Source organism: Ochotona princeps, chromosome 13 (assembly GCF_030435755.1).
Source record: "Ochotona princeps isolate mOchPri1 chromosome 13, mOchPri1.hap1, whole genome shotgun sequence".
NCBI lineage: Eukaryota > Metazoa > Chordata > Mammalia > Lagomorpha > Ochotonidae > Ochotona > Ochotona princeps.
The window spans coordinates 33,197,948-33,213,994 of NC_080844.1; the positions used below are offsets into that span (position 1 = coordinate 33,197,948).

A 16,047-nucleotide genomic window follows, 5' to 3' on the forward strand; every position below is an offset into this window, starting at 1 on the left:
GTGGTCACCGAGCCGGTTGGCAGGACCCAAGCTCCTCCTGCTTTTGGAGGGATAAGGGAGCAGACCAGAGCAAGGTGCCACATGGCACAGTAAGGGCCAGGTTGGTCCTTAGGGAGTCCTGGGAGGACCTTCACTGTCACCCTGTTGTTGCTCCACCCCTTGCTTTTTCCCCCACCATCATCCCAGCCAAGCTGACGGTCAATATCTTGGACGTGAACGACAACACACCTCAGTTCAAGCCCTTTGGGATCACCTACTACACGGAGCGGATCCTGGAGGGGGCCACCCCCGGCACCACGCTCATTGCTGTGGCAGCTGTGGACCCTGACAAGGGCCTCAACGGGCTCATTACCTACACGCTGCTGGACCTGACACCCCCAGGCTACGTGCAGCTGGAGGACTCCTCTGCGGGTAAAGGGATCCCTGTTGGCAGAAGGTTCGGGGCCATGTGTCTCTACCTGCTGGGCCTCATGTGGGGCCACAGCCTGCCTCTCACTCCAGCCCCTCTGAACGGGACTGGATCTCAGATAGCTGATATCGCCTCCTCTGCCCTGGGCCCCAGAGCAGGGTGAAGCTCAGAGGCTGCCCTGTCCTGGTCATGCATCTCCCCAGCCCCAGCTCTGCTGATCTAGGTCATTTGGGGCAGGAAAGCCATAGGGGCTGCAAACCTAGCATGCTGGGTGCCCCTCTGCCTGTAAGAAGCTTGCCTGCCCCCAGCTCGCTGCCTTCTGCCCTGTCCCTGGGCAGCGCTCCCTGGCCATTCTGCTTGTTAAAGGAACAACCCCCTTCCCAGTCCCTAAGCACACCAGAGCCTTTTGTTTGGAGAGCTGCCATGGGCAGGGAGTTGGGGAGGGAGTGGCCAACATGGCAACAGGAGCTCCTGTGCCTCAGGGAAGGTCATTGCAAACCGAACAGTGGACTATGAGGAGGTACACTGGGTCAACTTCACTGTGAGAGCCTCTGACAATGGGGCCCCGCCCCGGGCGGCCGAGATCCCTGTCTTCCTGGAGGTCGTGGACATCAACGACAACAACCCCGTCTTTGACCAACCCTACTACCAGGTGGGTGGCCAGGCCGACGGGGTGGTAGCCAGGACCTGAGCCCTTTCCCAAAGTGGCTGCTTGGGAACTTTTTCCGCTCCCACCCTGCCAGCTCCTAAGCCCATACAAGGGGCTGGCACGTGAGCTGCGGTGCACACTGGGTTGCTCTCCTCCAGCAGTTCCCAAACCTGGAGTGGGCTCTGGGGCTAACCTGGGTCTGCTCTCTTCCCATCCTGCTGGACTCCAGGAGGCCATCTTTGAGGATGTGCCAGTAGGCACAGTCATCCTAACAGTCACTGCCACTGACGCCGACTCGGGCAACTTTGCCCTCATCGAGTATAGCCTTGGGGATGGAGAGGGCAAGTTTGCCATCAACCCTAGCACGGTGAGTAGGCAGTGGGGATGCTGGGTTCTGGGGATGGGAAAGGCCCAGGGCCAGACATGCTGCTGTCACCCCCAGTTTTCCGGTCCTGCCACCTCGCCCTCTGTGGCCTCAGGGGAAGGGGATGACTTTAGCCAAGTCAGCACACCCCATGTTCAGCCACCCAGACATTGAGCAGACATGGAAGGAAGTGGCTCTGTCTGTTGTAATCAGATCTCTGTGGGACAAGATCTGTTGAGATGTGCCCCCTACCACAAGACTACACACCCGATTCCAAGGTCCTTGGCATGGCCTTTTGACACTGTCAGAAGAGACCCAGTGTTGGAGCACCTACTGTATATATGATCCTTGACTCTGCTGGGGGAGGGAAGGTGCACCCCAAAGGTCGATCCCCTGTGTTTGCTTGAGTCACAGACCTATGGAGGAGCAGAAATTCAGGGGAAAAACAGTAATGACTTCAGGTGTCTGCTGATTGAGTTGAAGCTGCAGACACGGCAGGGAGCTGTATGGCCTGGGGGGTGTTGTCAACAGGACCTCCCGTGGTGGCTGAGGCCAGGTTGGACTTGGCTTCCCACTGCCCTTCTCTGCCCTGTCCACAGGACTTGGTATAAGCAATCAGACCTGTCCCAGCCAGGCATTAGGAAGAGCAAGTATGGAGCTCTGCCCATATGCCAGCCCTAGCCCTGCAGTGGGCAGCCTGCTCTTGTCCCCCTGTCCCGAGTGTTCCTGAAGTAGCAAAGGCCAGGGAAAGCCTGTAGAATGGAAGCTCATGGGGTGGGAGCTGCTGCATGTGTTGTTCAGTGCTCGGTCTCCCCAAGCCCGAGCAGTGTCTGCCCCAGTAGATGTTCAGTCAACACCTGTGGACTGGATAAAGCGTTTGAAGTCCCACCTCCCCACCAGGGTGACATCTACGTGCTGTCATCTCTGGACCGGGAGAAGAAGGACCACTATATCCTGACCGCCTTGGCCAAAGACAACCCTGGGGATGTGGCCAGCAACCGTCGGGAAAACTCGGTGCAGGTGAAGTGTGGCGGCCAGGGATGCTGGGGACTGGATGGTGCAGTCAGTGAGTGTGGCCTCTGTAGAAGGGAACTGTCAAAGGCCCAGGGGCAGGCAGGAGGAGGCAGGCATCTGGCTGTGGACTGCAATGGCAGGAGCAAAGGAAGACAGGCACTCCCTCAGAGAACTCTCATGTGCCAATGTGTTGCTGAGGCAACCCCACACTGGGGACTCTGGGCCAGTGTGTCCACAATAGTCCATTGAACAGCGCACAGCCTCACAACCTAACAGTCATGAACTAGTCCTCTTTCTTGTGCATCTTGAACACATGCTCATCAAGTTGAACTCATAGTCCCGTTCTAGTCCCAGTGTCCACACAACATCTTGCTTCCTATAGCCTTCGGTCATCCCTTCGCTCTTTAAAGTGTATTTTACCTGAAAGGCAGAGACATTCCATCTGCTGGGGTACTCCCCAAAGGCCCACAGCAGGTGGAGCTCAGTCAGGCGGAATGCAGGTGCTGTGAACTCCATCTCAGATGCCCAAATGAGTGGCAAGAACCCAGCTACTTGAGCCATCCTCAGCTGCCTCCCAGCATGGGCATGAGCAGGCAGTTGGAGGAGGAAGTGGAACTAGAACACCAATCTAGGTGCTGTGATATGGGGCATATGCATCCTAAGCAACACTCTTGCACCAAGCCCCTGCCAACCTGCCCCCTTTTCTATCCAGAGGCCTGAGTTATGAGAATGCCTTGTCCTTATTCTTGGCCATTTTTCTGTCTTCTGTAGGCCTTTGTCTGTCTGATCTTCCGTAGAGCCCCACAATGACTTAATTAACCAATGGAAACTCTCCTGATGGGAGCAGTTGTTGGGGCACTAAGTGGGTGGAAACAAGCATTGCCTCATGAGCAGGCAATGCTGAGAGCACTCGCACCTTGCCCTCATCACACCTGCGTGGGCCATGTTGGGACATATCCAATCAGGGTACCAAGACTACTTGCAAAGCACACTACATTTATCAATAGACCTCTGTGAGCATCTTGCAGTCAAGTCTGTAGGACGTGATCATTCACAGGATGAGGTCCTGGGCAAGTACGTTGTGCCCTGAAAAGGAGGGTGTCACATCACTGCTGTGAAGACTTGGATGACAAAGCAGTTGGGTTACAGCAGCTGGGTATAAAAGGCCTCCTGGTTGGCTGTGTCTGCAGGAGACTCCCAGGCTATGGAATGAGTAAGGGAAACCAAGTCCCAGACCAGGCACAAATCCCAGTCAAGAGGAAGCCCTTGGGAGTGGAAGATCAGGCATTCAAGTCCAGAGACCCACACTAAATTCTTAAGGCCTCTGTGTGGAGCGGCAAAGGACAAAATAGACAATGGGGGTGATAAAGGAATTTCTGCCTCAGTGTACAGGTAGATGCAGGTAGCCCGTTACTCACAGTTCTGTTGCAGAACATTTACTGAAGCCACATGCTATTTGCCAAGGGTCTAGAATACACCATGGTGACACTGTTGTCCTGCCAAATCAGATCCAATGCATTAGAAGACAGTGCCTGCCTACCTCCCAAGGTGGCACCTTTCCTTCCTCTAACCTAGCTCACCTCAGTGACCAGGTTCCTCCAGCCCCTGTGCTACTTCTTCCCTCTTCCCATCCAGGTGGTGATCCAAGTGCTGGATGTCAACGACTGCCGGCCACAGTTCTCCAAGCTCCAGTTCAGCACCAGCGTGTATGAGAATGAGCCAGCAGGCACCTCGGTCATCACCATGATGGCCACTGACCAGGATGAGGGCTCCAATGGAGAACTGGCCTACTCACTTGAGGGCCCCGGTGCAGGTGTGTAGCCTGCCCTAGATGTCCATGATGCCTTGGGGAGTTGGGGAGGGAAGGCTGCCACCCCTGCAGCCCAAGCCAAGAGGGTGGAGGAAGAAGAGAAGCGGGATGGGAAGAAGCTGCCACCAGAGTCAAGGCCCCATTCTCCTGCCCCACCTACCAGAGGCCTTCCATGTGGACATGGACTCAGGCCTGGTGACCACACAGCGGCCATTGCAATCCTACGAGAGGTTCAACCTGACTGTGGTGGCCACGGACGGTGGCCAGCCTCCGCTCTGGGGCACCACCATGCTGCTGGTGGAGGTCATCGACGTCAACGACAACCGGCCCGTGTTTGTGCGCCCACCCAATGGCACCATCCTCCACATCCGAGAGGTACTCCTGCCGACAGCCCCTCCTGCCCTGCCCATGCAGTCATGGCCCAGGGTGGGGAACTGAGACTAGACAAGGGAGCAGACCTCTCCCAGTGCCACACAGGCTGGTAGCTGGGGCAGTGCTAGCAAAAGAGCTGTTAGCTATCAGCCAAATAACCTTGAGCAGGTGGCTCCTGGGATGCCATTTTGTCATCTGTAAAATGGGATTGGTAACAGAAAGCACCCCCTCTCTAGCACCAGCCAGGCTTGCCTGAAAATAGCCCCCACGTTCCTGCCCCCTGATAACTGGCACAGAGACAGTCCAGGATGTGCCCAGCAAGCACCCAAGCTGGGGACGAGCGGAAGTGGCGGAGGTCTTGGACTCTCTCCAGTTCTCTTTTTGTTCCTTGGTCTAACTCACTGTAGACAGGGGAAGTGCACTATGTCCTGCTGCTCCCTTCCCTCTCTCGAGCACCCAGGCCCCAGTTGCTCGTTGGCCATTGAGGCAGGGAGGTCTCCGTTCATCCTCTGTTCTCCCTCCTGGTTTCCATGGGTCTCCCCTGCACAGCACTGAAGATGGGTACTAAGACCATGCTGCCGCTCTGTGTCTTCTCTGAGGTCCCACAGTCATGAGTGCTCCCAGGGCTTGTCTGGGTGCCCTGGCATGTGCACAGGAACAGGCTGCACTCAACTTGACCCGCTCGGGAGTTCAGAGCACTCAGCCCGCCTGGGTGGCGTGCAGACATTTAGGGCACACACCTCGCCTCCCCTCTATTTCTGTCCTCCTGTCAACTGTTTACTTTTCCCTTTATCCTAATTTGTAATGTTCTCCATCTCATTATGATTCACAGACTCAAGTCAGCCACTTCCAATCCTTTTTCATGGAATGAAGTAGGGCATGAATTAATAAGCTAGATCTCTTCACACTGAAGGTCCCATGTACCAAGCTTTTCCCTCAAAGGGCTCCCAATTTGGAAAAGATTGATGTCTCCTGGACAGTCAGCATTTACAAAGTAACCATTTGTCATTCCACGTTTTATTAATGAGACAGAAGTGCCACTTGGAACTTGTGGTTTTCATGATCAATGAGACCAACAGCAAAGCCATGTGTAACTGATCACTTTTCGCCTACAAGCAAAGCAATGCACTTCTTTTTGCTTTTGCCTCTGGCAGGCTTGCCATGGGTCAGTGTGAGGTGTCAGGTGGTCAGTACCTTAGACCAAGTTCAAGGGTGCAGAGGAGATGTAGGCTTAGAGAGAAGGTGGCCAATCCAGGCTCCACAGTGAATCTGGCAGTAACAGACTGGGCATCATGTCACTTTGCCCACTTGTCCCCCATTCTTAAGGGATTGAAGATGCCACCCAAGATTTCTAGGTTTGGGACGGAGAAATGCTGGCTATTCTATCCTGGAACCCTCAGTGTGCAGTGGGCATCCAGAGGGTTGGGCACAGGCTAGACTGTAGACAGTGGCCTTGGCTTGAGGCCTGGAGAGGCGGGGGAAGGACAGCTTGCATCTGGGTAGAATCCAGGAAAGACCAGCCATGAAGGCAGCACCCTTTGCAAGACAGCAGGGAGAGCAGGTACCTCTGCAGGCCTGGGAGCTGGGGTCTCTGAGATGTCCAGGAACCCACCTTCCCTGGGCCACCTTCAGGAGATCCCGCTGCGCTCCAATGTGTATGAGGTCTACGCCACCGACAAGGATGAGGGCCTCAATGGGGCGGTGCGCTACAGCTTCCTGAAGACTACGGGCACCCGGGACTGGGAGTACTTCACCATTGACCCCATCAGCGGCCTCATCCAGACCGCACAGCGCCTGGACCGGGAAAAGCAAGCCATGTACAGCGTAAGAATATGGGGACTGGAAAGCAGGGTCCTTCCTCTGGGCCCAGACTCCCACCTCACTACCTCGCCCCCAGGGAGGGTGCTCCCTTGTAGCCTTAAGCCAATTCCTTTCCCTATCCCACCCCGCCCCCCGCCTGCCCACCTTCTCAAGATTTATTTAAAAGGCAAAGATAGAGATCTTCACCTGTTGCCTCACTTCCCAAATGGCCACAACAGCCAAGACTGGGTCAGGCCGAAGCCACGAGCCCCATCCACGTCTCCCACATGGGTGCAGGGACCAAAGCACTTGGGCCATCTTCCACTTTCCCAGGCCCATTAGCAGGGAACTGGATCAGAAGTAGAGCAGCTGGGACTCAAACTGGTGCCCGTGTGGGATGTCAGCCCTGCAGGCAGCAGCAACACTCACTATGTGACAGCACCAACCTCCACCCACGTTCCCTTCTGACTATGCTGCTCCACCCACAGCTCATCCTGGTGGCCAGTGACCTGGGCCAGCCGGTGCCATACGAGACCATGCAGCCACTGCAGGTGGCCCTGGAAGACATCGATGACAACGAACCCCTCTTCGTGAGGCCTCCAGTGAGCCTGCCCCTCCCCTGCACAGGTCCCACTCACACAGGGCTACACCTGCCTGCAAGTACACACATGTACACATGGTCCTGTGTGTAGGGTGCCCAGTATTCTCTTGGCCGCCTGCACACATGGCACACAGGAGCAGCTTGGAGCTGTTGTACTGAGTGATGTCTCATGCACTACCCAGTGCGAACAGCAAACAGAAAACACTGCCTCAGAGAGCACATAGGCTTGTGTGTGTACACTTACACACACCTGCCCACATGTGCTCATACATGCACATGAACACCAACTCTGAGTTGGGACCGAGGGGGCTCTCATATAGACTCCACCTCCTGCTGGAGTTTTTTTTCCCCTTCTGTGGCCACATGGAAAGGGGAGGTTCCCAGAGACTGACTGCACACACATGCAGGTGCATACCAGAGCACACCGTGCCCCTCTGTTCAAACGCTCAGCTGCTGAGGTCCATTCAGAGAACAGAGGACAGCCCTGGGTGTCGGCTCCCCAGGAGCAGAGCCGGGGTCCCCTGGCACAGTCCCAACTTCTCTAGGTCACAGCACCACTGCCACTAGCCAGGCCCCAAGGTGCAAGTCTCCCTTGGGCCTCACTGCAATGCCCGCCACCTTCTGCAGAAAGGCAGCCCCCAGTACCAGCTGCTGACAGTGCCTGAGCATGCACCACGTGGCACCCTGGTGGGTAATGTGACAGGCGCCGTGGATGCAGATGAAGGCCCCAATGCCATTGTCTACTACTTCATCGCAGGTAAGGCCCATGGGGCTGCTGCCCTGCCTGCCCTGGGGCTAGAGAGGACCAAAGGTGCCCTGACCCTGAATTGTGCTCCTCACCCCTCAGCTGGCAATGAAGACAAGAACTTCCACCTGCAGCCCAACGGATGCCTGCTGGTGCTGCAGGATTTGGATCGGGAGCAGGAGGCCATCTTCTCCTTCATTGTCAAGGCCTCAAGCAACCACAGCTGGACCCCTCCCCGTGGTCCCTCCCTAGCCCTTGACCCAGTGGCCGACCTCACCCTGCAGGAGGTGCGCGTTGTGCTGGAGGACATCAACGACCAGCCGCCACGCTTCACCAAGGCCGAGTACACTGCAGGTGCAGGGGCTGGCGCCTGGGCCCGGGATGTGGGGTGGCCACGGCCCCACCTCTCACAGTGTCATCTGTTCCCCATAGGGGTGGCCACTGACGCCAAGGTGGGCTCGGAGCTGATTCAAGTGCTGGCCCTGGACGCAGACATCGGCAACAACAGCCTCGTCTTCTATAGCATTCTGGCCATCCACTACTTCCGGGCCCTCGCCAACGACTCTGAGGACGTGGGCCAGGTTTTCACCTTGGGTAGGAGCCTGGCCATCCAGGGCTGGCCTCCGCTATTGCATGGACCATAGAGCACAGGAACTGGGGTCTGAAGGAACAGCCAGGGGCACAAGTGGTCTCCCGCCAGCCAAGCCTGTCCTCCTCCCTCCCTGTACCTCCCGCACCTGCCCACCTGCTCTCATCTGTCTGCTTCCCCCCGTGCCCATGGTTTACCTCTGCAACATTTAATTGTCACACTAAATGTGCCTGCTTGGGGCTACAGGTTGATAATTGGGTGCCAGTCTATGCTGTGTAATCACCTCCTCTCCCCCAGCATGGGCTGTTTTGGAGTGGGAACCCAAACACCTCTGTCCTCGTCATTGACTGTTGACAGAGTTCATTGTTGCCTTTGTACTCACCCTCAGTGCTGGGGACACCAGAAAGGATTCCCCCACATCAGCTGCACTGGCTCCTGCCCTCCACCACACCCCGCCCACACTTCTAACCCTCAGGAACTACCATTTACTCGATGACGTGAGCTGTTTGAGCTTCCACACTTGGGCAGGAGCAGGTGGAATCAAGCCCATTTCACACCATCTCCCCAGTCGCTCCCAGGCTGCCCCCTGCAACTGGATTGTGTCCTCTTCTCCATGGTGTGTGCACCATGCTTCCCTCATCTGCTTCTCTGTTGCTGGGAGTGGCAGTTGATCCCAAGCCTTGGCTGTGGTGGCTAGTGCCATGAGTGACAAGGGAGGGAGGGCAAGAGCCTGCGATTCACTGATTAGAGTACATGCCTAGGACTGGGGTTGATAGTTCATCTGCAAATCCTGTTTCTGTTTATTTAAAAAGCAGAGTTAGATAGAGTTAAGATCTACCATCGGCTGGTTCATTTCCCAAATGACTGCAACAGCCAAAGCTGGGCCAGGTGGAAGTCAGGAGCCAGGAGCTTCATCTGGGTCTCCCCTTGGACTATTTTCCACTGCTTTCTCAAGTATATTAGTAGGGAGCTATATTAGAATTGGAGCAACTAGGACTCAAACTGGCTTTACATATCGGAGTGCTGGCAGTATAAGCAGCAGCTTAATCCATTGCACCACCGTCCCAGTTCTGGGGTTCCTATTTTTAGTGTTTTAAAAAACTCACACCTGTTTTCCATATTGAGAGTATCATTTACATTCCTAGTGATGATGTAAGAATTGTGCTTTTCTCTAAATTTGTTATTTGAAGATTGGTTGATTGATTTAAAAGGCATAGTGACAGAAGGGGAGAAACCACGATCTCCTGTCTGCTAGTTCACTCCCCAAACACCTGCACCAGAGACTGGACCAGACCAAAGCAGTGATTCAGGAGCTCCATCCAGGGCCCTCTCACCCCGTAAGTGACAGGGATCCAGGTAGACAGGCCAGCATTGCATACCTTCCTAGGTGCATTAGCAGGCAGCTGGAGGGGGAGCAGAGTAGCTGGGGTTCAAATGGCTGCTCCAATATGGGATGAGGGACTCCCAAGGAACAGTTGAACCCCACCACAGTACCTGTCCCAGCGTTTATTTTTGTGTCTTTGGTTATAGCCACACTAACTGGAACAAGATGACAGTGTTACAATTTTAATTTCCCTGACGATTAGTGAGCACTTTCTCATACACCTGCTGGTTGTTTGTGCATCTTGAGAAGCGTCTACCCAGAGCGTTTGCACAATTTTGAACATTCTAAATATTCATGCCGTGTCCGATAAATCATCTGCAAATGTTTCCTCCCACTCTGTGGTTGTCTCTGCTCTGTTGCTGGTTTCCTTTGCTGTGCTGTTTGATGTAATCTACATTTGCTTCTCTGGCTTTTGGGTCCACTCCAAAACAGCATCTCCATCCATGTCCTGAAGTGTCTCTCCTGTGTTCTATTTTGGTAGCCTCATAGTTTCCAGTCTTCCATTCTGGTCTTTGGTCCACTGTGAGTTTTGTACGTGGTATGAATGGGCTTTCTAGTGGCAATCTCCTGCAGCATTTGTTGAAGAAATTGTTCTTTCTCCAGTGTGTATGTGTGGTGCCTTTGTGGAAGACCTGTTGATTGTAGATACATGTGCTTACTTTGGGTGTTCTGTTCGCCTGGTCTATATGCCAGCTTTCATGTCAGTGCCATGCCATGTTGGTTACAACAGCTTTACAGGTTCTTTTCGGGTCTCCAGCATTGTTCTTAGGATCCATCATTGCTTTGCTCAGGCCTTTTGTGGTTCCATGTGAACATTAGGATTCTGTTTCCGATTTCTACCCAGTTTGCCAGTGGTATTTTATATAGGACTTTGGTCAACAGCGTTGGGCAGTACATCTCCATTATTTGCTATCCATTGTCTAGTTCTTCAGCACTCCCATGGCATCTATTTCTCCAATTCCGAATGTCACCTTCCAAGGTCAGACACAGTATAAGGAGCTGGAACTCAAGCGGTGCACCTGCCTGTCACACAGCTGCTTGCCTGAGTCACGTTCTAGAATGTGCCCCTATGGGTGTCCATTACCTTACTCTCAACCCCAACCTCTTTCCCCATGTCCTGGCTGTTGGCCTGGCCCTTGGGTCCACTGTTTTGTTGTTCCCTCTGGGTGCTGGCAATGCGGCTGTCTCCTACCCCGGAGTGTGCCGTGACTGGCTGAGTTGCTCAACGTGCCCTCCCTCACAGCCCTTAGTCCTTGTGCCTGTGGTTCCTGGGGTGCCACCCAAATCCTGTCCTTCAAGCTCAAGTTCATGTGTTGTCTCTGAGTTACCTATCCACATGCTATCTCTTGGCCTTCTGAACTGTCTGCTCTTATCTGAATAAAGGTTGCCCAGGTCATGTTCTAGGGAGGAACAGGTTTGAACTCGGCGTCAGTCCTAAGTGGGGAATAACAGGTGACAGAGGGTGGCAAGCAGTCACCAGCACCACAGTGGGAGCCCATGCAGCCCACGGGGGTGTGGCAGCCCTGGTGACAGGTGGACTAAGGGACTGCACATCAGAATAGAGAGACTCAGTTTGTCCAGAGTCCTGGCTGCACGGATGGCGTTCTCCCATGACAGCCAAGCCGAGGCCAGAGCTGCTGCCTCCTCACCTGCATACCTGTGGCTCCCACGTCCCCGTCACCTGTTCCCTGCTGGGCCTGTGTGCTGCCTCCTGAAGTCACTGGGCCATCCCTCAGCTGTGCCCTGCTCTCGGCTCTCCCCACAGGGCATGTGGATGGCATCCTGCGCACATTCGACCTATTCATGGCCTACAGCCCTGGCTACTTTGTGGTGGACATCATGGCCCGGGACCTTGCAGGCCACAATGACACGGCCATCATCGGCATCTACATCCTGAGGGATGATCAGCGTGTCAAGATTGTCATTAACGAGATCCCAGACCGTGTGCGCAGCTTTGAGGAAGAGTTCATCCGCCTGCTGTCCAACATCACGGGAGCAATCGTCAACACTGATGATGTGCAGGTGCCTCCCCAGACCCCTCCTCTACGAGGCTCATGCCAGGGAAGGAAGCCAGACCTTGGGGAGGCAAGGGTACAGAAGTGAGGTCATGGCCTAGCAGCGTGGCTTTGAGGAAGTTCTCCCAGGCCTCTGGGCCTGTTTGCTCATCCCACACAATGGGCCTAAAGCGACAGGCAGCACTTGGCCTAGTATAGGGGAAATGATGGGAACCATGCCTGGTGGGCCTGCTACTGGGGAGGTCTGGGAGAGAGCCGCCCAGCCCCTGGCCCTGCTGTGGAGGCCATACCCCACAATACCCCTTCTCGCCTAGTTCCACGTGGACAAGAAGGGACGGGTGAACTTTGCACAGACGGAGCTGCTCATCCACGTGGTGAACCGTGACACCAATCGCATCCTGGATGTGGACCGGTGGGCAGGGACCTTGGGCTGGGAGCATCTTGTCTACCTCCTTTCTCCGGCGGCAGACAGGCCTGCTTTGGGGTGGGCAGGGTTAGAGAGGACACAGTTTGGAAGTACCCCATGTGCCTCCCTCCCTCTCTGTAACATGGGGGCATTGCAGTTCTTCTAAGGATGGCAAGAGATCCCATAGGGAACCCTGTAGGGCACATGGGGTTCTGAGCAGGTGGCCCTGAACCATGTGCAAGGCTCCTGGACACACCAGAGCACTGGGGGCCAGGGGCAGCCACTGGCGATGCAGGCCTTCGGCCTGAGGACAGGAGCTGAGCCCCCTGCCCTGCACCCAGGGTGATCCAAATGATCGATGAGAACAAGGAACAACTGCGCAACCTCTTCCGGAACTACAACGTGCTGGACGTGCAGCCTGCCATCTCCGTGCGGCTACCCGATGACATGTCTGTCCTGCAGGTAACCAGCAGGGCTCCGCCATCCCTGCCATGGCCTCAGTGCCCTGCGCGCTCAAGCCAGGCCTTCTGTCCCCACAGATGGCGATCATCGTCCTGGCCATCCTCCTCTTCCTGGCAGCCATGCTCTTCATCCTCATGAACTGGTACTACAGGACCGTGTGAGTGTGTGCGCCGCCCCAACCCACAGGAGGGTCAGCCTGCGAATTTAATCCAGCCTCCCTCACTGGCCTCTCACTCTCTGCAGACACAAGAGGAAGCTCAAGGCCATTGTGGCTGGCTCAGCAGGTAAGGGCTGTGGCAATGGGAAGGACTCCAGCTGCCCACCCCAGGGAAGGGCCCTGCTGGCTGAGCCCCTCCCTTCCACATGCCTGTCCTCTCCCTGCAGGGCATCGTGGCTTCGTGGACATCATGGACGTGCCCAACACCAACAAGTATTCCTTTGACGGGTGAGTAGGGGTCGGAACTGACAAACCTGGACTGCCCCCTGTTGGGCTACCTGCCCTCTTGTGCCACCCTAGGGAACCACTGATCAGTCCCCAGGTTCCAGAGGGCACAGGGCTGGGGCACCAGGAGCAGGTACAGAATGAGCCCTCAGCCCCTGGCTGCCCCAGATGGGCTTGTTATGCTGGCTATGGCAGGCTCTCAGAGAGAGGCAGGTGCACGCATAGGTGCCCTGGCCAGATAGATGCCTCCTTCCCCCTACCCCAGGGAAGTGGGCATGCTGCATCAGGCAGGGTTTCTGTCCCACCCAGAGCCAACCCCGTGTGGCTGGACCCCTTCTGCCGGAACCTGGAGCTGGCCGCCCAGGCTGAGCACGAAGATGACCTCCCCGAGAACCTGAGTGAGATCGCTGACCTGTGGAACAGCCCCACCCGCACCCATGTGAGCCAGGGGCCGGCAGGTGGCCGTGAGGGATGGGCCTAGGAGCTGAGCTCTGCAGCGGATAGTCCCCTCCCCTGTGTCTGACATCTACCAGTGATCCAGCCACCACCATTCCCTCTCCAGGGAACCTTCGGGCGAGAACCAACGGCCGTCAAGCCTGCTGATGACCGGTACTTGCGGGCAGCCATCCAGGAGTACGACAACATTGCCAAGCTGGGCCAGATCATCCGGGAGGGGCCCATCCAGGTAGGCCCGCCCTGTGCCCCCCTCTCCAGGTGCTGCACCAACACAGGGTCCAGTGAGAGGCCTGGGCACTGAGCACCAGGGTCCCTACATGCCGGGGACAGTGTGAGGGGTGGGGCTGGCACGGTGGGCCTTGGTGGGGAGGGTTAACAGTCTCCCTCTCCCAGGGCTCGCTGCTGAAGGTGGTCCTGGAGGATTACCTGCGTCTCAAAAAGCTCTTTGCACAGCGGATGGTGCAAAAAGCCTCCTCCTGCCACTCCTCCATGTCCGAGGTAGCCGGGCGGCCCCTGAGTTGTGTGCTGTGCCCCATGCCTGGGGGTGCTCACTTTCCTGCTTTCTCTGCTGCCCTTCTCGGCACCTCTGTGGTTCGGGGTGCAGGGGCAAAGGGTTCACAGGACAGGCGTCGGTGTTTCGCAGGATGGTTTGAGGGGTGACGTTCACTGGCTCTTGCGGTGCCAGAGAACATGAGATGTGATCACAGTGCCATTGCTGGGCTTTTAGTTGGCTACAGCTTCCTAGCTGGGCATGGCCCTCACAGGAACAAAGTGCTCCTTCTCCAAACTTTCCTGGGGACACTTTGCACCTGGGTGCACCTGCAGTTGGCCCTGCTTAAAGCCAACTCGGCAACAAAGCCAGCCCTTGCAAGTACGTGGCCAGGGTTCCCTACAGCACTGGGGGTGCATGCTCTGGCAGAGCATTCCAGGACCCCCCATGCACACAGCAAGCCACCTCTAGGACTTGCACTTGCCCCCACTCCCAGCAAGTGCAGAAGTGCAGGTCCCTAAGCAATGGGCGGGGTGGGGGGCTCCGGGCTCTTGCAGCTGATCCAGACGGAGCTGGAGGAGGAGCTCGGGGAGCAGAGCCCCAGCCAGGGCAGCCTGCGCTTCCGCCACAAGCCGCCCATGGAGCTCAAGGGGCCGGACGGGATCCACGTGGTCCACGGCAGCACCGGCACGCTGCTGGCCACCGACCTCAACAGCCTGCCCGAAGACGACCAGAAGGGCCTGGGCCGCTCGCTGGAGACGCTCATGGCCTCGGAGGCCGCTGCCTTGGAGCGCAACGCCCGCACCGAGTCTGCCAAGTCCACACCCCTGCACAAGCTGCGTGACGTCATCATGGAGAGCCCCCTGGAGATCACAGAGCTCTGACCAGGCTCGGAAGCCTTACCGGCGGATGGGACACTGCCCCAGGCCCACTCCGGTGGACAGTGGCCATGGGTCGGCCCTGGTGTCCTCCATCAGCATCTGATCTCTACCTTCATAAGATTTGTTATTTTTTTAAGAAAACCAAACAAAAACGCTCAGCGTCTAAGGACGAGGTACCAAGGGTCAGTAGGGGGTGGGAGTCTGGGGACCAGTGTGACCCAGGCTCAGCTGGGAGGCCACACAGGCCCCTTCTGCACTCTGCCAACCCCACACCCCAGGAACCCAGCACTGGGGGAGCTGGAGGGCAGTGAGCGCCCCCTGCTGGCCCCACACCAATTCTGCCATGACCCTGTAGGCCGTCTGAGATGAGCACCCAGGAAAGAGCATCCTCCCCTCTTCAGCTCAAGGATGTGACCGTGGCACCTTCGGGTCTTGAACGTAGTGTGTGTGTATTTTTTTTAAGTTATTCCTCAATGTGCTCCCACTTTTGTTGCACTGGTACACGTTGAGAGTTTCTGGAATGGTCTGTTTAAAGAGAAAAGTAACTCACAAGGAACTGGCTCTGGTCACCTGTCTGTGTGCTTCTGGGGGATGAGGGATGGTTATTCTGTTCTCCAGTCCACTTGGCTGTGACCTAAGGAGAGACCTTATCCTTCTGGCCATGGGGGTGAAGAAATGATCCTGGGCCCCATCTGGTTAACAGAACTTTATTAAATCACACAAATTTTAGTGCAAAACAGACAACTCATTTAGGTTCATCTCAGCGCCTGCACGGCTCACTGGCAGCCAAAGGAGGAGGCCCCGCAGCTCGCCCCCCGCTCCAAGCAGCCAGCAGGTCAGGAGCTCATCCTCCACACTGACTGGGAGAAACATAAATCAACATCCATGGGTGGGCAGAGTCGGGGGAGGTACAGAGGCAGGGATGCAGTGGGCACCTGGGGCATGGGCAAGGCTGGCCACAGAGCTAGCAGCGTACAGTCAGGCGATTCCCCCGCCCATAGCAGCTGGGCTGGCCGCAGCAGCGCCTTCACTCTCAGGACCCTGCCTTTGTTGCGCTGTCTGCTAGCAGGAAGGAGATGGTTATTCTTTCCCACTCCCTCCCACCCAGGTTCGGCAAGGCCCCAGTCCAGAGACAGCTTTGATCCTGTCAAGGGGTTC

The 16,047-nt window shown here is 56.3% G+C and overlaps 1 protein-coding gene across 5 annotated transcripts in view; it reads left to right on the forward strand.

The window, feature by feature from the left end:
* The window catches only part of CDH23 (cadherin related 23), a 375,667-nt gene extending 360,178 nt beyond the window's left edge, over positions 1–15,489 (forward strand). For 4 of the 5 annotated variants that reach the window (XM_058671237.1, XM_058671238.1, XM_058671241.1 and 1 more), the window contains 21 exons: positions 187–411; positions 892–1,061; positions 1,288–1,425; positions 2,323–2,442; positions 4,072–4,249; positions 4,410–4,621; positions 6,251–6,442; positions 6,907–7,020; positions 7,647–7,776; positions 7,867–8,118; positions 8,197–8,358; positions 11,503–11,759; positions 12,067–12,164; positions 12,500–12,620; positions 12,698–12,777; positions 12,864–12,904; positions 13,005–13,065; positions 13,372–13,501; positions 13,625–13,747; positions 13,912–14,016; positions 14,566–15,489. In XM_058671237.1, coding sequence (XP_058527220.1) covers positions 187–411; positions 892–1,061; positions 1,288–1,425; positions 2,323–2,442; positions 4,072–4,249; positions 4,410–4,621; positions 6,251–6,442; positions 6,907–7,020; positions 7,647–7,776; positions 7,867–8,118; positions 8,197–8,358; positions 11,503–11,759; positions 12,067–12,164; positions 12,500–12,620; positions 12,698–12,777; positions 12,864–12,904; positions 13,005–13,065; positions 13,372–13,501; positions 13,625–13,747; positions 13,912–14,016; positions 14,566–14,892 — 3,236 coding nt within the window. In that variant the 3' untranslated portion in view covers positions 14,893–15,489. The remainder of the gene's footprint in view (positions 1–186; positions 412–891; positions 1,062–1,287; positions 1,426–2,322; positions 2,443–4,071; positions 4,250–4,409; positions 4,622–6,250; positions 6,443–6,906; positions 7,021–7,646; positions 7,777–7,866; positions 8,119–8,196; positions 8,359–11,502; positions 11,760–12,066; positions 12,165–12,499; positions 12,621–12,697; positions 12,778–12,863; positions 12,905–13,004; positions 13,066–13,371; positions 13,502–13,624; positions 13,748–13,911; positions 14,017–14,565) is intronic. The other variant, XM_058671240.1, reaches the window with a different exon arrangement.
* The last annotated feature ends 558 nt before the right edge of the window (positions 15,490–16,047 follow it).